The 20,675-nt window shown below is 39.0% G+C and overlaps 3 protein-coding genes across 6 annotated transcripts; 2 read left to right on the plus strand and 1 right to left on the minus strand.

Moving 5' to 3' along the window:
* Positions 1–739: 739 nt before the first annotated feature.
* Positions 740–7,770, minus strand: zbtb49 (zinc finger and BTB domain containing 49). 4 transcript variants are annotated; one of them, XM_023427818.2, is made up of 8 exons: positions 7,705–7,770; positions 7,146–7,349; positions 5,933–7,059; positions 5,757–5,803; positions 5,594–5,667; positions 4,516–4,598; positions 4,127–4,288; positions 740–3,564 (listed from the first exon to the last, which is right to left on the minus strand). In XM_023427818.2, the coding sequence occupies exons 2-8, from the start codon at positions 7,295–7,297 to the stop codon at positions 2,840–2,842; spliced, it is 2,370 nt and encodes a 789-aa protein (XP_023283586.1). In that variant the 5' UTR covers positions 7,298–7,349; positions 7,705–7,770; the 3' UTR covers positions 740–2,839. The 4 variants fall into 4 exon arrangements, with proteins under 4 accessions (XP_023283586.1, XP_023283587.1, XP_087035894.1 ...); XM_023427819.2 differs by having other exon boundaries at positions 7,146–7,345; positions 7,705–7,767; XM_087179768.1 differs by lacking the exon at positions 7,705–7,770 and having other exon boundaries at positions 7,146–7,676.
* Positions 7,771–8,044: 274 nt separating this feature from the next.
* Positions 8,045–11,105, plus strand: lyar (Ly1 antibody reactive homolog (mouse)). The gene is made up of 8 exons (XM_023427857.2): positions 8,045–8,514; positions 8,633–8,747; positions 8,831–8,938; positions 9,056–9,136; positions 9,687–10,020; positions 10,379–10,447; positions 10,576–10,661; positions 10,822–11,105. The coding sequence occupies exons 1-8, from the start codon at positions 8,393–8,395 to the stop codon at positions 10,957–10,959; spliced, it is 1,053 nt and encodes a 350-aa protein (XP_023283625.1). The 5' UTR covers positions 8,045–8,392; the 3' UTR covers positions 10,960–11,105.
* A 1,996-nt stretch (positions 11,106–13,101) lies between these two features.
* Positions 13,102–17,963, plus strand: tmem128 (transmembrane protein 128). The gene is made up of 5 exons (XM_023427833.2): positions 13,102–13,286; positions 14,597–14,729; positions 15,196–15,357; positions 17,154–17,262; positions 17,404–17,963. The coding sequence occupies exons 1-4, from the start codon at positions 13,187–13,189 to the stop codon at positions 17,251–17,253; spliced, it is 495 nt and encodes a 164-aa protein (XP_023283601.1). The 5' UTR covers positions 13,102–13,186; the 3' UTR covers positions 17,254–17,262; positions 17,404–17,963.
* Positions 17,964–20,675: the final 2,712 nt, after the last annotated feature.

A 20,675-nucleotide genomic window follows, 5' to 3' on the forward strand; every position in this document is an offset into this window, starting at 1 on the left:
AGTGTGACAAAGAAAGGATATTACGCACATGCTATTGTTCAATGTTTCTGTCACATTGAAATATATATGATAAATATCGACAGTAGAGTCTTTTAGAATTGCAGTGTTATTTCACAGGAATTATATTTAGACCTCGCATGACTGATTCAGATGTTCAGGAAAGTGATGGCATGTGGAGAGAAATTGTTCTGCTGTCTTGTTGTTTTTGCCTACAGTTCTCTGTGGCGTCTACCCGGTGGAACAAGTAGTTTTCAGGGTGTGAATGTGTCCGTTATGATTTTCTCTTCCCTTTTTTGATTTGTATTTTGACCTATCATAGTCAGGATACTTCTACTGCAACAATTTTCATCATTATTTTTTGCACTATCCCCTCTCAGCATCATTATGCTAGTGTTGTTATTGTGAGCATGTATAATATTAAATTGATGGAAACCCCTTCACCCCTGGTACAGAGAAGACTCAGAGGGTTTCTGTTTCTTTTCAGATCTGTGTAACACTTCCTGAATGGACATTTTACCTATGAGGTAGCTCGCCAATTAAGAATTGGGAGATTCGCTGTGATGAGGACTGGGAACCAGGGTTGGTGTGCTGTAGATTTCTTCCTCCATGTTGTGAAGGACAGAAGGCTTTTCTTCACACTGTCACACTTTGGTGTCTGCTGTAAAATGAGAAGATGTTCATGCTCACCATGGTTTGAATAACATCTCTATCTCTGAAAAACTGCAAAAACAAAACTGTGTGAATAAAAAAAACACACAACTTTAATATCCATAGATATAGTGAATAATACAGTATAAAAGGAACACAAGAATATAGGAATATTGTGACACATACACATATCTCTCACACACACACTTGACACTCTTCTCTAAGTGTAAAGCATCAGGGTCAGGTACACTTCCCCACCCAGAATCCCATTTGTCCATCAATGGTTGGAGGACTGATGCAAAGGGAAATGGAGACAGAACACTATGATAACAGACTTATCCAATGTGTTGCTAGGCAACTAATCCAGCAGGCATGGGGTAACGGGGCCTGTATGTTGTGACAATGGCGGCCAATTATCGGCTGCCTATCTTGTAGAGAATGCATTCTTCTCAGTGCACTGTTTACAAGTCTCGCATGCTGCGGTGGTGCTGCACAATGTTTACTGGTGCACAGTGTTTACTGGATGTGTGGTGAATGTGAATCACACTTACTCCATAAAAAAAACAAATCCATCCCATGAGCAATGTTCATACCTTCAGGCACTTAGTCAGAGGGGACAAGCATTACATAACATGCTTCTACAGATGGGGACAGATTAAAGGAAAAACCTGAAGGGGTCACTGAAGATGACTCATTTGCTATGGCCTTCACAGACACCAGATCTCAAGCCAGTTAAACGTGTGAGTTTTGGACTAAGTGTTAGACAGCGCTCTCCACCACCATTATCAAAAGACCTAATGAGGGAATATCATTTGGAAGAATGGTGTTCATCCCTCCAGCGGAGTCCAGAGACGTGTAGAATCGATGCTAAGAAGCAGTGAAGATGTTGTGGCAGCATGTGGTGGCCCAACAAGAGATACCTTACATTAACTGATTCGAAGAATATCAGTCAGATCTGTGACATTATAGCATCTGAGGCTTTCTGACAAAATTCCTTTGCAAATATACCATGAATTGTAGCATGTGATTTCTAGCTCCCTCTGCAGTCTTTTAGCAGCATAACACTTTACAAGTGCAGGATTTAGTTGCTCAGTAAAGCCCCTTGTTGCTCCACTAAAAAGCAACTAAAAGAACCTGAGATTATGCAGTAAACATTATGAACTCAAAGAAAATTACAAACTCTTTGCTACATTGTTAATCAGGTGAAAATAGGTTGATGAAATCTGTCATTTCATGACATAAAAATACATTTAACTTTGAAATAACCACATGTATATTATGCAAGTACAACTGCCTATTATATATGATCATCCCCTCCTGATTTTGTGGTAATGATATGGTCCTACTTCACATCTCCTGCATTATTGTTGATTAATTATTCAAAAAGTGTTGATTCTATCTCCTTATGTCCCAAGACACGGCGACTGTTGGATTTTTTATTTTATTTTAAGGCTCTTTTAAGAAATGAAAATAAATATCTGAGTTAAAAATATATTGGACTTCAGCTCTCCTAAACAAAAAATGTTTTCCATTAAATGACAAAAACACACACATTAAATAGAATGTACAGCATTTATTCTTATATTAATATACTAATCAATATTTGACACTGATAATTGAAAATAGGTTTGCATTTTTACATTTTAAAGTGCATTGCTGTATAAACAAACTGAAAAAGTGGAATTAAGATTTTAATTAGCTGTGATGCGTCCTTGGATGTTTCTTAAGTGGAACTTTAAAAGGGCAGATGTGCACAGAATCAGAGGGCAAAAAAATTGCACACTGCTCTTTATGGGCTCTAATATTTAAGCATGTCGCACTTCAGGCCACACCCTAATTAGTGATGTCACAGTTGGTGTCCGCCATCACCTGTCTGACTGGGACGAGTTCATAAAAGCGTCGCAATGGCAGTTTTCATCCCTAAATGTATCCCTAAGAGTAAACATATTATTTAATTGTTTTATGAAAAACTAGGAGACAGTTACTTTGATTTTGAGCAAAGGCAACTCTAAAACATTTCCAGTTATGAATAATTGATATTATTACTATTTTAAGTTTGCTGCATCATAACAGCTGCCATTTTTTATACAAGTCAGTTTGAACCAATCAAGAGCCAAGTGGTAACAATCAAAATCAGCTAAGTAAACATTAGTGAAAAGTGTGCACCCTGTGAAATATTTGGAGAAGCGTTTTATTGCTCCATGTCATTGTCATTCTGCAGAGTTTTCATTGCCAGGCCCCACAGCGTAACACTGGAGATAAACTGGCCCTCACTGGACCTGTAGGAGCCACCACTGGGCCTGCTGGATGTAAATGAACTGCACTGATTGTCTGTGAGAGGCAGGTAAGGCCTCCCCGGCAGACCTCTGCCCATCTCCACTGACATATTCCCATTCTCCACATATGGACCGTACACAGCCTCCTGAGCTAGGTGGGGCTTGGCCACCTTCATGTGGTCAGTTCTCTCCTGGTGGCTGGAGGAGAGGAGGTGATGCGGTACCAGCGAGCGTAGCTCTGGAAGAGGGGTGGGGGTGGAAGCTGGGCTGAGGTGCATGCTGGGAGAAGGAGTCTCTATATGTGGTGGTGGCTGCAGTGGTGAAGGAGTAGGTGGTGAGGATTTGTCTAGCCCTGTGTGAGGTATCATAGTGGATAAATTCTGCTCACTGGTAGAGGCAGGAGGTTTTCGGTGGCTGACAGGTTTAGGGAATGAGGCTGCTCCATCTGCGCTACGCGTCTGCTCAGAGTTGTCGGTGACCGGGCTGTCGGCTGGCGCCCCTTTGCAGTGCATGTTGCTGTGTCTCCTCAACATGGCAGAGCGAGTGAAGCTCTTACCGCAGGCGTTACAGATGTAGGGTTTCTCACCAGTGTGGGAACGTATGTGACGCTGTAGGTCCCCTGAACCAATAAAGCACTTCCCTGCGTTCATTAAGGAAACAAACTGAGTGTAAAACACTGTGCATACATCAACTACAGTCCATATGGAATTAGGAAATATACTTTTTAGTAAAGACTACATGATGAATCTTACAGGGTGAGTTAAAACATGCTCTCACACATTTTTATGCCTTCACTTTTACTCATCTTTGCAGGTAAAAACAATGTTATTCAACATTAGGTGGTGTCAAATAACCAATTCTGAGCGACTGATTTATTAAGAATGAAAAATGATTGACCCTACTGAAAGAAATTACTCAATACCTGACATTCATATCTGGTGGCCACCAGTTACTCATGCTGCTTGGGAAGCCAATTTTAAAAACAAAAAATTCAAAATTCATTGAGCCATTTTGTCTGACAGTTATAAATCGTGGAAAATAAAATAGACAAGGCCATCATACAATCAAAGCTGCCAGAACTGAAAGTAGATTGTTTGTTTAGATTTTTTTAAACATTTTTATAATGCAGTCACGTCTCTAGTAGAATCTGCAAAACCAAAACGTGAATAATATTTTCAAAATAGATTCAGACTGCTCCTCACCACAGGTGGCACAGCTGTGGGGTTTTTCTCCAGCGTGGCGAGCCTTGTGCTTCAGAAGCTTTCTGTGTGTGTTGAAAGATTTTCCACACTGGTCACAGGTGAACGTCTTGTCTGTGGCATGAGTCCTCTTGTGCTCCTTCAGATTGCTCAAGTTGTTAAATCCTGAGCAATAAACAAGTACAGAGAGTGAAACACCAATCTCATGAGCACAAAGTGTGTCAGTTTTACAGATGGGATCTCTGTAAATTCTGCTAGCTAGGGTTAATTGTTTGAAGAGGTTAATTTAAAAAAAAAAAAAAAAAAAAAAAAAAAGAGATCATACAACTATGTAGAGAATATTAGGTGTTGTGTAATGATGACTATTTCTTGTGTTGAGAGATGTCACATACCTCGACCACATATATCACACAGATGTGGCTTCTCTCCTGTGTGGACCACTTTGTGGCGATGGACATCCCCTGATGCTGTAAAGCTGGAACCCACAGATCAATATATTGTAGGAACTGATTCAGTTCAGTCAGTCATCACCACAAATTCTTCATCATTGCAGGGCTGCAGCAGGGCTTCTAAATATTCCAAAAGTCCCCCAAAATAAAACTAGGGAAGTGGCTTTCATTCATTATGCTCCTAAACTATGGAAAACCCTACCAAGAAATATTAGAGGGGCAGGCTCAGTGGACATTTAAAAATGACGTCTAAAAACATACCTGTTCAATTTCGCTTTTAATTAGTTTTTTTTTTTATTATTTCTTTTTTTTTCTTTTAAACTGATTTCTCTGTCTTAACTCCCTTTCTCCGTTTATATTTGTCAAGCACTTTTGGTAAAAGTTTTGCTTTTGCTACATAGCCAACATGATCATTAACAGTTGTTTATTTACCAGTCTTGCCAAGAGCTTTAGCCATGGTTTTGTTTACGAGAGGTACTATAACCCCTTGATAACAGGGTATAATATATAATAAAATTCTTCAGGGCAGACTGGACACTAGAGTGGCTCGGTATCTGAAAATCATGAGATGGGCCGACTGGACTCGGAGGTAGCTTGTTAGCATTACTTCAGTAGAAGAGAAGAAGTGATAGAAAGAGAAGCATAAAAAAAGGACTTCTTTCCACGGCTGGAGGCAGCTCTTGGCGAGGAGATGAAATTAGTCTGATGCTGAACTTGCAACGTTTCTTCTAGACTGATAAGTAAACAGCTGTTAATGCTAAAGTTGGCTATACAGCAATAGCAAAACTTAGAGATGGCTCCTTTCAAGATGGTTTTATCAAATGCAAAATAATTATTAGTGTGCCTATCATTCTATATTGCCTGGCTTTGGAAACTATCAAGCATTTTTTCTTAGTAAAGGCAGACACATAAACATACAATCAGCAGAAAACTGAGTGAAAAAAATACTTATACAGGGGAAGAGAAATGAGGGAAAAAATAAATATAAACGAGGAAAAGGTATTAGTAGGAGATACTTAACCTTTTACCACATAATTCACAGATGTACGGCTTCTCTCCGGAATGTCGCCGCAAATGGGTCTGTAAATTTCCAGCCTGTAGAACAAAAAATCCTTACAAAGGTCAGAATAATCCGACCATCCAACAACAACTATGCCAAATCAGAATAATACACCAGACTGTACCTGTGAGAAGTTTCTCCCACAAACATTACACTGAAAGGGCTTCTCACCTGCAGCAAGAAATGAAGATTCAGGTCTGATATATCAATACAATTAAACCTACAAAATCATCAGTTTGTATATCATGGGTGCTAATAAGGTAATTATACAGTATATATATATATATATATGTACAGTACCGGTATGTGAGCGCTTGTGCAGCTCCAGGTTGCTCGGGTGTTTGAAAATCTTCCCACACACATCACAGCAATACTGCTTATGTCCTGTCTGCTGCTGTGGCTCTGGCACGGTCTTCAGATTTTGTTCCTCTTGGGTCACAGGTGGAGGACTGGGATGTTGTGCATCTGTCACCATCTCAGGAACCTTCTCACCACCTGCAGTAATGCCGTCGACGGGAACTTCTGGAGTTTCAGTCTGAACCAAAGACTCTTCTTGATGACTCTCTTTGGGACAGCTGAGGACGGGTTCACTGACAGATTCAGCACACATCTCTTCCAAAGCCTTCTGAGACCTCAGGTAGTTGTATTTTTTCAGGTACACAGCCTTCTTTGGGCGCACTGGCCTGTTGAGCATGGAGTCTGTTGAGTCAGAGTTGGGTGTGTTTAAATTTTCTGAGGGTGTTAAAGTGGAGACAGGGTTCTTTTCCACAGCCACAGATGTGCTGGGAGGATTTGGCTGAATTGTGTTTCCTGAGCATACAGGTGTGTTGTTGCCTCCCTGGTTGACCCCGAGCTGACAGTGCTGCTCTTCCATCACCACCAAAGGACCTGGGCCTTGATTTGAGGCTGCACTATTAGTCTGAATTGCGCTTTGTTTGAAGTACTGCTTGCTGTAGAAGTTACGGAGTTTGTAGCCATGAACTAATTGTTTTTCCACAGGTGCCTGAGTGCTGCTCGGTGTGTCACAGTTTGAGCTGCTATTTGGCACAGAAACTGACACCCTTTTGGCATGGTCCACGTCACTGCTGAGGCTGGGCCCCCGGACCTCAGAGGAGCAGTGGAGGTCAACATCATGAGGAAGACTGCTCCCCAAGAGGCAGTCGTGCTCAGAGCTCAACATGCCTGGGAGAGAAAATGATGGGATTTCCACTGGTGGAGGACAAGGCTTGAGGAAGGAATTACACATGCTCTGCACGTTTGGAACCTGCAAGCACTGAGCAATATCCAGGAGCGCTTGTACATTATCTTGATTGACGTCAAGGTGGGAGGTGTACATATAGTCCAATATTTGACCGATGCCACTGACGTCCTGGATAACCAAGTTGAACACCTCGTTCTTCTGACTAGGTGAGTTTTGGAACAAAGACCTGAAAAGATCAAAAATGAGTGAATATTCACACAAATTCACTGATGTGCCACTACATTAAATACATAAAGATAAATATAAAGACACCTGAAATAGGAGCTGAAAGCAGCCAAGACATTTTTGTGGGCTTTGAAGCAGACACCTTTGACCACCAGCATGCAGTCACACAGCAGCCCCTGAATCCTCTGCTCCTGGAGCTGCTGCAGGAGGTAGGAGCTGTGGCTGGACAGGGTGTCCATGGTCACTCAGCTGCTGAACCACTCAGCTCCAACTTCTCCATCAAAAAGCTAGCTAAGGCGAAAAAAAGAAAGTCACTTATTATGAAGTTAATTATTCCTCTTGTCAGGTCCTTGCAATGCAACCCAATTAAAAGTGATGCAAGCAAGTGCTGGCAAAATTTTTCAAATGTTAATATCACGGATGTATTATTCATATACATAATTCAACAACCGCGCAGAATCCAGTGTGTCTGTGCGACGAGACCACCCATGCAAAAATTGCATGAAAATTGCTAACGAGCGAACTACAAAGCTATGCTAACCAACCACAGCGGCGTCAATCGGTGCAGCGTCATAGAATGACAACGTGAAAGTCATAAATATCTTTAGTTCCGTGTTGTTAGTGATAAAGATAAGTCCAAACCTACATTAAAGGTTTCCACCTTTTATTTGGATGATCGGTCACTTTTTGTAGTGCGATAACCTTGCATCACATCCTGGTGCAGCTTGTATTTCGGGCCGCCTAAACATGAAACAGAAACAAAAAAAGCATTATTGGTGTGTTGCAGTATGACTGTGTAATACATATTATAACGTGATAAGATAGTGTAGCTGACACAATGAAAGTCGCTGTACATAACTTTTCAATGTAAAAAAACCCCAAACAAAACAAAACCAAACGTTTAGACAATATTCTGCTTCAATACGGTAGGAACTTATCTTTTGTTGTGTTTACACACGGAAGACTAATAATGCAGCCACGGCGACGGTCGGTGTGGTCACGTGTGTTTTGAAAAGTTTGCACGGATGGAAAAGAGCAGGAGCCTCGTTGCTTTCAAATGCGATTTTGAAGCAAAACGAGTTTAACGTCGCGACTCGCCGCATTTATACGTTTGAACAAACCCTCCTTTAGTCTCCGCTGTTGGTTTATTTCCTCATCTGCTAGCTTCGGGTGAAGTTGCATGCCTTCATTTGGCTAACATTAGCTCGTGTCAGTGCTGTGGGCGGTTGGGTGTCGCATCAGGACTTTACCTGTTCCGTTTTAAACGCTCGTGCCGTTAGTTTCAGCAGACTCGGTTTAGTGTAGGTCATCTAGCTCTATAAGTGTAATTCAAAATGGTGTTTTTCACTTGCAACGCGTGCGGCGAGTCGTTGAAAAAAGCTCAGGTTGATAAACACGTGAGCATGTGCCGGGGCTGCCAGGTGCTGTCCTGCATCGACTGTGGAAAAGATTTCTGGTAATGACCGGGTGTTTACTGTCTTCTCCTTTACTGTTTACTCAAGCTGAGTGTAATCTAAATAGACAGAAAGCTTCATTAAACCCCAAAATGTCGCTTCCTTGTACGTGTTGAACAGGGGTGATGACTACAAGAACCACAATAAATGCATCAGTGAAGATCAGAAGTATGGAGGCAAAGGCTACGAGGCTAAGGCAAACAAAGGAGACATGAAACAGCAGCAGTGGATCCAGGTGAAATGCGGAGAAATTAGGCCCATTTCCATGAAAAGCATTACAGTCAGGATGGTGTCTCTAACTTATTTCTTTTACTGAAGAGAATCCACGATGCCATGAATAAACCTGGGGTCAGTGCAAAGCTGAAGGATGTGCTCAGACAAGTCAGTACGTATGATAACGTCCCGAGAAAGAGGGCCAAGTTTCAGGTTGGTGTTTCTTCAAACTTAAACAACAATGTAATGCTTTATTGATCAGAGTGTGGTGCAGTGGGAATGGGGACTTGCATGTGGCCTCATTATTGTCATGCTGTGATTCCTCCTCAGAACTGGATGAGAAACAGTCTCAAAATCGGCAACACCAGCCTTCACGATGAAGTCTGGGAAATCTTTGCTGCAGCTGACAATGTAAGTTCCACTGCTCAAAGGTTACTCTGTTGTTTGTTTGACTCTTAACTGGTCTTTCCTTGTGTGTTGTGTGTTAGCATAGAGCAGATACGGTGAACGAGAACTATTAGCTAGTTCAGTTCATTGTTCAAATCCAATTCAAATGTAACAATTGGCTCCAATACTTTGAAAACCTGCTACAAATAATTACTTTTTCATCTAGGTAATATCACATGTTGGCTTAGTTATACACTACTGGAATGATTGTCCTATTTGTAAATTTGAATGTTTCTACTAATAATGCTCACACAAGTTAATGCTTGTATTAAAAAAAAACAGTTGCTATAACTGTCAGGTTTTCAGGTTTTGCCATAATAACATAGTAATGCATAAGAGGCAGAGTCTTTACTGCATTTGAGGTGGTTGGTGTGCAGTTCTGATCTTTATGCCATGAGATAGGGAGAAGACATAGCAGCAATATGCAGTCTTCCCTCTGCTGTCTGGTTGTATTAAGTTTCCCAAGTTTTCAATGTCTAAACTGACTTTCTTTACCCGCCTGCAATCTGACAAGGTGCCGGAGGTCCCCCAGCAAACCAAAAAAGATGAACAGACAGTAGCTGAAGTCAAAGTGGATACTAATGGAAGTGAAAAGCAAAACGGCCAGCCAAATGTTGAGAAGAAGAAGAAACTAAACAAACGGGAGCGTAAAGAGGCCCGTCAGCAGAAGAACGGGAAAGCTTTGAAAGGTGCAGAAAAAACAGTCACACAAGAGCCAGAGGAAGAGCAGACAGACAAGAAGAAGAAAAAAAAGGACAGAAAGAGAAAGCACAACTGTGAAGAGGATGGAGATGAAGAGCAGAATGGGTACAGCGCTGAAAATGAGGCATCTAGCAAGAAAACAAAGAGTAAGTCAAATTTCTCTGAAGGTTCGCGCATTATCATAGTTTTGTTGTGTTGAGTTATTCTGTCAGTATATTGTTAATAGTAGTTCTCTGATACTCACAATGTGGAATGGCCCCGTTTGCATCGGCATCTTTGCAAAGTTTGTTTTGGTAAATTATTAAGATTTTGAAGAAATCAAATACTTATGTTCAACTGTTAACATAACACGTTTTTTTTTGTATTTAAAAGTAAACTCTTTATAATTATGACCTATTGTCTTTCTTTTCGCCCAAAAATGTATTTTTTAAGTGAAAAGTGTAGACGTACAGTATATATTTCAGGATTTACTTTACTATCTAACTCTTATTGTCCTTTTCCCAGCTGATGAAACGGCAGAGGCTGATGATATAGACATGTCAGAGGAGACTGAGGATCAAACAGCCTCCAAAGGTAACTTGGTTTGGTGCATGACTTTGAGCCACCAGGGGTCAGTGTTGTTTTTGTTGACAGTGAGAAAATGACCCTCAATGAATATTCTCCATACCAGAAGCTAATTTATGCTTCTGATCAACTTACAGGCAAATTCAACTGGAAGGGGAATATCAAGGCAGTACTGAGAGACTCACCTGACCAGGAGCTGCCAGTGAAGAAACTAAGGAAGAAGGTGAGGCATGGAGTGTTTTCATTACTGTGTGTATAAGTCTATAGTTCTATGTTTGTACGGCTTCCCATCTGACTTCTATACCCAGTATATTCTTGTAATAAATATTATTAGAACTGTCTTTGATTTGATGTGATACTAAGAGCTTGTTCCTCTTTCACAGGTTTTGGCAGCTTACTACTCTTTCACTGGTGATGGAAATTTTAAAACGGAGGAGGAGGTTCTAGTACTGTTCAACAAGAAGATCAACAACAATCCTAAATTTAGAGTTCTGAAAGACAGAGTTAGACTTGTAAAGTAGACCTGTTTGTCTCACCCCTCCCACATGAAATGTGTGTTGTTCATAGACTTTTGAAATGTAAAGGCCATAATGTTGTCTGTCATCCTCCCTTGGATGTTTTTATACAGATGACATAATCTCAAAGATTAAACCATTTTATCACTGAATTATGTGTCTTGTTCCTGATTTCAGTGACAGTTTTACAAATTACCCCAGAATGTGTTAATGTTCTTTAATGTATAAAATGACAATTGTGATAGACGGTTGCTCTCTTCTACATTCCTTGCCCACGGTAGGGCTGGGAAATGGCACCTTATCTGTGGGATTGGATGTTGGAGTGGGGGAAGGGAAACAGGAGAGGTGCACCTGAGGTGAATTTGACTCTCACACGGGACGAAGCTAATGCACATTCCTCGGCACCCCGAACGGGGTTCACTTGGCCAGGGACACAGAAGCTCCATAGAAGCAAGATGCTTGGTGTCAGCCTCAGGTGAAGTTTTAATGCTGTCTGATTTTTCCACCACTAGAATGAGCAGCCTCTGTACCCTGTATACACACACACACACACACACACACACACACACACACACACACACACACACACACACACACACACAGACAGGAGGAAATCTGCCTAGCTTTATGAAGCTCTGCTAATCCCAGCAGGTTTAACACTGATGCTCATTCATCACACTGCTTACCTGTAATTGTATATTGCATACTTTGGGTATTAGTCAAGCTGTTACTCAAGTTTGTGAGTATTAAAATGGTGTTTTCTAGTCCTCATTGGGACTCCGTATTCCTTAATGCTTTGTTTTAATCCAGACCCCACAGGATACCCAGAAAAACTGAAACTAAGCCTGTCTTTACTGTTGCAAAATAAATCCTGGTTGCCAGATCAACATTTCATTTGGCCAGTATGTTGTGCATCAGGCAGTTTCATCTCTGAGTTCTGATCTTAATGGCAGCCATATATATCTGAAAAATGTCTTTATCCAGTAAAAGGATACCTTGGGTATTTAAGTGAATGCAATTTCTGAAAGAAAAAATTTCAAATTCCAATTGTTAGCTAGATGGCCTCTGATTGATATTTCTGTGTAGGAGATTATTTAGTTTTAAGTTCTGTGACTTAAAGAGCCATCTCGACCTGTTGTATTAGCATAAACTAGCACAAAAGTAGGCAGTTGTGACTGTTTTGCTCTGAAATACAGAATGAGTGGTAACAGCCAACAATAAAGTATTATTCACTTCACTGCACATGGCCTGTCTGCCTTGTTGAAAGTTTTTAATTGAGAGTGAAATAGGACAAAGGTATCTACAGTGTCAGATTCTTGCCAGCGCTATGTAAAGGTAGACATTCAAGATAAACTTTGGAATACAGCCAGTGACTATGCATTCTGCAAAGTTTATGAAGGATGGGAGCAATTCTGCCTGGTCAGATGTTTTTGTGAAAATATCCTCACTCACCCTTTTGAGGGTATATTTTTTTCCAAAAGCTCCTGTTTGATCCAGCTTGTTTAATGCTGTTTGTATCAAGATAGTCCTTTAGGAAGATAAACACAAAATGCACTTATTACGTTTGTTATTTATCTCAAGTTACTGCATCTAACATGGTTTTCTGCATTAGAGTACAGTGTATTTGAACCATACACTAGTGTTTCCCTTTTGGAAAAGGTTTGATGTAGCAATAAGTTATTATGCTCCTACTTTAAATGTAATGATCACAGTGTGAGTTTGATATTGAATAACCGGCTACTCTTAGCCAAGTCTTGTATTCCTGCATGTAAATGGAGGAAAATTAAACATTGTTTTCTATATTCAGAAGGGACTTTGTGGACAGTGACGGGTTAGTTTAGTTTATGTATTTGCACGTGTAACAAAAGCAAAAAATTTCAGGATTAAAAAGAAATTAAAATATGCATTGTTTTTAATACATAAATAAAACTTTCTGGAGACCTCCTTTTTAAAAATTTAACTCTGTGCTCTTTTTTAACCTTTGATCTTAATGATACAATTAATAGTTATATATTTAAATATGTTCGTTTGTTTACCTGATATGTATTTATTGTTTTTCTATACCTTGAAATTTGTTTAATTCCGTTATTTTAATACAAAATAAAAGACAAAAACTACAACTGTCGTTTACAAGTGCGTCATTAAAAAGCGACTCTGACAGGGAGTGCCTTGTAATCACTAGTTAGCACTTAGCTTTTAGCTTCTAACACAAGTTAATGGTAACATCAACACAATGCTTAACGATAGCGAGCTGGCAACATTGCGGAATAGATTTAAGAGAGATGCGGAGCTTCTTATGCAAACAACGACATCGGGTGACGAAGATGAAAAGAGTAAGCTTCAGAAACATTATGCTAGCTAACGTTATTAGCCAACTTTAACCGGTGGTAACTTTGTGACAGTGGTAACGTTACATAGCTCTGGTTTGGACGTTAACGTTCTTACTGTACGTGATACTGGCATAGTGTCAAATTAATTCAGCTTGTTGGCTGACCTGTGCAGCCAAGTAGCTAACTTCTATGGTTAAATTTGTTGAATGGTCACTTTGTAGTCAACAGAGTCTTTAAACAACTTGACGTTTTCCTTTCACTACTGGATGCTCGACCCTTAAAAATATATGATAAAGATACAGTCAGTTGGCAGTTTGTTTGGAACTCTTGGCTAAAACGAATGCAATGTAATACAGCAGCCCTGCAGTAAACCGTACCTAATACCTGACAGTTGACTGACTGTCATTGATTTTGACTGCAACATGTTTAGTCTAAGGGGGTTTGTAGGCAGCTTGTACAGTGGACAATTGTCCAACTTTCAGGCTTCCACTGGCAGATATCCAGCAATTCTTGATTGTTTTGACTGTGAGCAAATGCTGTGTCAGCTCAGAAACATAGTACAGTGAAACGTTACTCCTATGCTGTCACCAGTCCAAGGGTCATCTCTTTGCCAGTGTAAACTGATGACTGTAATACAAGCAACAGACCAAACAGTTGTCCAGTGGTTATCTCTTTCATATAAATGGCTGCGTATATTCCAGTTTACATACCGTCAGTGGTCTTTCTGGCAAGGTGACTTGCTATAAGTCACTAGACACTAGACATAACTTTTGACCAAAGATGTAAACCAACTATTTGTCAGAGGCATGGAGTTCATTGTGAACTCTTCACAGAGTAGACCAGCATGCTGAAGCACTTCAGCAGCCAACAACAGGCTCTGATATGTTTAATCAACCAGTAAATTATAGAGATTAATGGCTTTCTGAGAAGTAAGATTATCTCAAAGAAAACTATCAGTTACACCTCAAGATGCTTAAACCTGAAAGGTGGGGATTTAGCACATTCTGTTAAGGCAAGACAAATCTCATATTTTGTAGTAAATTATATTCCATACTGTAACTCTTTCTGTGCCTCTTAGTATTTAATTTACTTTCAGTTATGCAGTGTGTTAGTGTTGAATACTACCACTAATGTGCTATATGTCTGATGTATTTAATGGTAAAATATTTTAAGACTAGTCAAACTAATCTGTATTTAGATCTCTACTTTTAAAGTCCACATTCAGTGAATCATGCTCTCAAAGCGGATGCTTGGATTGAAATTCCTGCTCTAAGAATTTTAGACATAGTTGTTTCTTTTCTATTACCTTTCAGGTCAGGAGGAAAAAGATGCCAAACCTCTCCCTCGCATTAACAGACACTCCATTTTCTGGATCCTGGCATCCGTAGGTGTGACCTACTATGTGGATTTCTTCCACAATATCATGGAGAATGATGATATCAAAAGGTGACTGAGTTATGAGGAAGACACACAAATTTCCCTGCAGATCTCATTCACACACTGTCTATTCCATACATTATAAAATGAGTCAATCAAGTGTACCAGGTAGTCGGTAGTGTTATGTGCGGTTAAGTAGGTAAAACATTAGATAAGATAATTATTCCACTGTGACTTATGTTAGGTTTCCAGTAATGACACACTAGCTGTTTTTATTTTCTATAAATGATCTATACACAAAATAAGCTTAGTTCTAGGAAAGCCTCTGTTGTTATTGAAGGTGGTTGCTCATAGAAAACATCAAATATAAAAAATGTTTTCTTTTCTTTTTCAGTGGTACCACTGGTAAATGATAAAGATGACTGGCAAACTTTTGTGCTATTGTTAAAAAGACCGGTCTTTTGTATTTGAATAGCTTCAATAAATCTTTACAGACTGTGTCAAATTTGACCTCTTTTAACCCCTGTTTTTCCAGTTGGTGGTTCAATGTGGGCCTGGTACTCCTTGGGATCTGCCTGTCTCTGGCCATGTTTTGCATTGTATACCTGGAGTGGTTCAAAGGCATCCAGCACTATGACCAAGAGTACCCTGCCATTCCTCCCCTCACCACTGCAGCCTTTATTGCTGCATCATGCAGGTAAAACAAGTTGTAATGCTTTCAATTTCATAATAACAGACTATAGGACATTGTTGTAGAAAGCAAAGATTGTAGAACAGCTTTGGATTTATGTTGTAACAACACCTGACATTTTGTGCCTCTCCTTTTTAAATGTGCTTAATTTAACAGTTTTAAACTATTTGAGCACATCATTAGAGGAGAGACAATATATTGACAGTGGTATATGCCTCAAAAATCTAATATCCCTCTGCCTTTTAGCTGTCATGTTGAAACACAAAGGGGCACTCCCCAAACTGTTACCACAAAGCTGGAAGCACACTATTGTCTAAAATGTCATTCTATGCTGTAACTTAAAGATTTCTCTTGAATTGAACTAAGGGGCCTAGCCCAGACCACGAAAAAAGAGACCTAGATCACAGATACAAAAAAGTATGTGGGGTGGGGTGTGGTGTGTTTGCCAGCCTGTTAAACAGGCTCTAGTTTGCCTTTTAGCTCTGGGCCTTTGGCTTTCTATAAGCTTTTATGTCAGTGACTTTACTTCAGCTCTCTGCTGTTTCCCTCTGGACAGATTGCTGGAATTTGCTGGGGGTGATTCTCAGTTGGTTCTCCAATACTAGCAACCTGCTCCATAATCATTAGTCAACGATTAAGTGTAAATATCATAAATATTTCTTAATGGTGTTAAATGGTCCTCACATACCCCTTGTACACTCAACAAAGGTGTTTTCACTTAGTTTGTCTCATTAGATGTCTTCTCAGGACTGTGTGGACGTGTTCATATATGTCCCACTTTCCTGTCTAAAGAGCAATAATAATTTTTAAAAAAGCTGTGTGGTTATGTAATATATTTAAACTCATGTTAGGAGTGGTCTTGGTGAGATTGGTTGCACTAGATTGCAACATGCTTTATTATGTTCATCTGAAGCATAAAGAACTAACCAGTCAGTGACAGTTTGTTGAACTGATCTGTAGAACCAGCAAAGCTTTAAAATCTCAGATATTATTTACACAAGTGCAAATCCATCTACCATGTCTCTGTATACCAGCAAAAATCAGGACAAGGTAAGTCATTTTTAAATAGATCTGCATGTCTTCGCGACACCAAGGGCTTTTACCAGCTGCACCTCTTCATTTTGTAAATATGGGATTGTTTGTGGTTGATGAGCAGTTGAGAAGGGAAATAACCATGACTGTTAATGGCTTAATTAATCAAGTATGAATTGAAATTGCCCCATTAGGTTGTTCATCAACATGTTATTCGTGGCTAATACTACTTATTTGATCCATGACATCTCGAGTCTCAATGGTTATATTAATTGATGGGCCATTAAGCTTTCTTTGTCCTGTGATCAGCTAATCTACCTTGTTTAAATGGTGAGTTCATTTTCATGTGAATTTGTGTCATTCACATGGTTGATTGGAGTCAGTGATTAGAAGAAAGTGAGAAGCTTTAAAATGCAAAAAAACAACCTGTTGGAGTGTAGTAAGTTTGTGCATGTTGAAGCTTGTTTCTGTATGTTGCTGTTGGTTCTTGTGAGTGTTTTTGTGTTAGCACTAGTCAATAAAGATTTACTGCCATTTAATAGCTTGCCACAGTCTTCTATGTAAGTGTCCCTGGCCTTCTGGGAATCCTTTACTTCCAGTTTCTTATCAAGTGGACACATTATAAGCTATGGATCACTGATGAATTATGTCTTAAATTTTACATTGTAGGAGGCATCTGTCTGCAGTAGTTTATAATCAAACACTTCCTTTTTCTCATTAAATTCAACTTTTGTGCATGTTTGTAATTGATATTTATCCTTCTCTTGCAGCTTTAATATAGCACTATGGCCAGTGTGGTCCTTCTTCACTCCACTCATCCTCTTCACACAGTTCATGGGTGTAGTCATGTTCATCTCTTTGCTTGGATGAATGTGACAGGTGAGGATGAGACTTTTAATTTCCATATTTTGAATGGTCTACATTGTATTTGGCAATGTTGAACAAATATGTGGAGTGAAATTAAAGGTTGCATAATTACCTGGATCTCAACTTTACATAAGCTTTTCTTTTGTTTTGCAGCTCCAGAATGACACCTTTGTTAATCGCAATGTTGAGTTTTGTTTTTATACTTTTTCCCTCTATGCTTATGGCATTGACACATTAACACACATTTCTCTACAGAATCAAACACACAGTACATGAAACTTACCTGTAATGACAATTTTGAGAATAGGCCTTTTTCACAGCAGACATGTTGACTTGTCCTGGTAGAGAAAGCACAGGTGTCTGTAATAACATTAACAATGGCTATGTTCTGCTCAGGTTTACCAGTGAGTCATGACAGTGAGCGAGCATGTACAGTACTGGGACCCTAAAACTGAAGCCGCCAAATGAAAATCAGACATTATTAATTCCATTATGTACACCTTGCTTTTCCTGCTGTGACATGTCAGTGTCTGTGAAATTTTCCTATTGTGCTAAAGTGTGTGTAAATATGTTCCACTATTTATAACTGTCAATAAAACCAACAAAGTTTTGAACATTTTTATTTTTATTAAGCAGTTTGTGGAAGTATGTAAAGATGTCTGCTTATATCCTGTAAATATATGTTTTTGTCTTTAATAAATTTTTATAACTAATTTCAATGACTGTGTATAATTGTTGCTATTAACTGACAAAGCGCAACAGTGAACAAAACCAACATTTACGACAGTGCAAGATGCAAAGTTGGAAAATGTGATTGCTAAAACTCTGCTAAATCCAGTACTGAGGCCCAACTTGATTAAAGGCTTATCTGTGACTAGGAAGACATTTCAAATTAGATTTTAATCTGCTATACTGGCCTGTTACACATATTATTAACTCTGCATTTAAGATAACTATAGTAAGACTCAGTTACCAGTTATACACCTATCAAATCTAATCCAATCCAATCCAATAGCCCTGTGTGAATCTTACAATGCACTTTTGACACTGTCAGAGATTTTGATGCAGGTTCATTTTTGAAGCGATTGTTACCAGCCATACTGAGCAAATTCCTTTGCTCAATATAATTACCTGAGCTTTGCAGACTCCATTTATTGGATTTCACAGGCCTGTTATTAAGGAAGACTTTTATTTGTTAAATCTTCAGTACACAGAATACAGAAATATGTATGTATATACATCATATAAACATACTCCATCACAAGTTAAAGTCTTCCATTTAAAATTGTACTTAAGTCAAAGTCCACATTTATAAAGAAAATTAAGTATCAAAAGTAATCATGCAGAATGGCACCTGGCATAGTCTTGTGTTTTATGCCATTGGATTATTATCAGTGATGCAATAAATATGCAGAATTTTAATCTTGTAGCTGATCAAAGTAGTGCATGGCTCTATTATCTATAATATTGTTTTATGAGATGATTATATAAAATCTTCAAAGCAACTATATTTGTTAATTCAAATTATTGGAGTAAATTGTAGAATTGTTTCCCTCTGAAATTTATTGAACTTATTTGATCTTCAGCTTTTAAAAACCTTTGTTTTTAAAAAAATGACATTAAAGCTTTTTCGGTGAGTCAGACTGTTAATGATTTGTCATCAGTCTCTATTCAGCATCAGTGATGCCCCTGCTGTGCAAATATCAGTGAGCAAATAAGAGGCTTCCAAATTCAATCAAAAAAGTTCTTAATCAGGCGGCCATTAAAGGTCCCTGATAACAAATAGATTTAAGACTACTCTGTCTTTGTCGCGCTGACTCTCGGTGATCAAGAAATCAATACTGGGAGGCAGATGGCGTTAGGTTGAGCCATTTAGCAGCATAAATTGATCATGTCTACAACCCTCGTGATGCTGTCGTGTGCCTTTGCTAAAAACATTCCAGCCAATGAGAGATAAAAGGTTAGCAAAATTTAAAAAAAAATTGAAAGGTTATCTGCGTCCTCCCCAAATTACGATTAACCAAATCAAATACTCATCTAATGCGCACGCCAATTTACAACGCCACGTCTGCGCGCGCGGGGCTCGCTCGCTCGCGGTTTTGTTGTTTTCCTCCACGCGCTACTGGGGGAAAATAAGCACAATTGATGTTTGGAATATAATAACGTGTTACATGGCAGACCTGAATCCTACAAGTGTTTGGCAGTGTGTTTGAAACGACCAACAACTGTAAAACTGTCCCTCAAAGCACGGATGTGCTCGCGGAAGACAGGCGCTTGTGTGTGTGTGTGTGTGTGTGTGTGTGTGTGTGTGTGTGTACTGGCGCTGTATTATTCCTCGTGCATGACTGTCACCGCTGTAAGTTCATGCTGTAAATTGCCTGCAACACGGTTACCTTAAGTAAAACCTCATAAATTGTCGAGCAAGTAAGATGATGAAAATGTTTATTGTTGCTTCGTTTTAAAATAATGTAAGACATGTTTTTGGATGTCTTAACTATTGCCTTACCTATTGCTTAATTAAACTATCGAAGGGCTGTGGGTAAAGCAAGAGCACGGGGACAACTTCTCTGTACAGGTCAATCCATCTTTATTATTTCCCGGAGAACCCCATCTAGGAAGACCGAACACTGACTACCAAAGTGACATCTCACCTCTTATATATCACTCCGCCACTCCTAATCATAACTCACATTACCTGCCACTAAAGTGCGCCATATTATATAGTTCCAGATTAAACTTAAACAGCAGAATACAATATTTATAAATGTAGTTACAAATAATTAAATTATGTTGACTCAAAATAATGTACAATGCAAAATAAAGCAATCTGTTGAATATGTCCTCACAAGAATAAATCTCATCTTACAATAACTTTACCTCACGTGTTGTAGGTTTGTTTGGTCAAAACTAAAATGTATGAGAAGTTATATTTTGTAAATTGTCAGGGCTCCTGTTATTCACATTAAGTTAAATGAGTTACTATTTATTATTATTATTATTATTATTATTATTATTATTATTACTTGTGCGTACTGACTAAGTATCCCTAACATTTGCTCCAATGGTTGTCAAGTTTTTTTTTTTAAATGCATTTTTTGAGTACAAACTGTTTGACAAGGCTGACTAAAGAGTCCTGAGGGACTCCCAAAGCAAAATAGGAACTATTGTGAATTATTGTATCAGTTTGCCTAGTTGTTTTTTACATTTTAATTACACTTTTTTCTGAAATGAGCCATAAATGTTCTTAAAGGAAATCTGATTAAATGATTAAAGGGTCCTTAATAGCCTACCACCACCCTATAAATTCGTATCACACCAATCACCTATGAATCTGTGTCAGCAGACTTTCTGTTGTCATGCTGATTGCGTGCATCCGTCCCAGGCTATTTAAATTGAACCAGAGGTTACATGGTCATATCCAGGAG

Source organism: Seriola lalandi, unplaced genomic scaffold (assembly GCF_002814215.2).
Source record: "Seriola lalandi dorsalis isolate HSWRI2012SDOR001 ecotype SW California unplaced genomic scaffold, Sedor1 jcf7180002054864, whole genome shotgun sequence".
Lineage (NCBI taxonomy): Eukaryota > Metazoa > Chordata > Actinopteri > Carangiformes > Carangidae > Seriola > Seriola lalandi.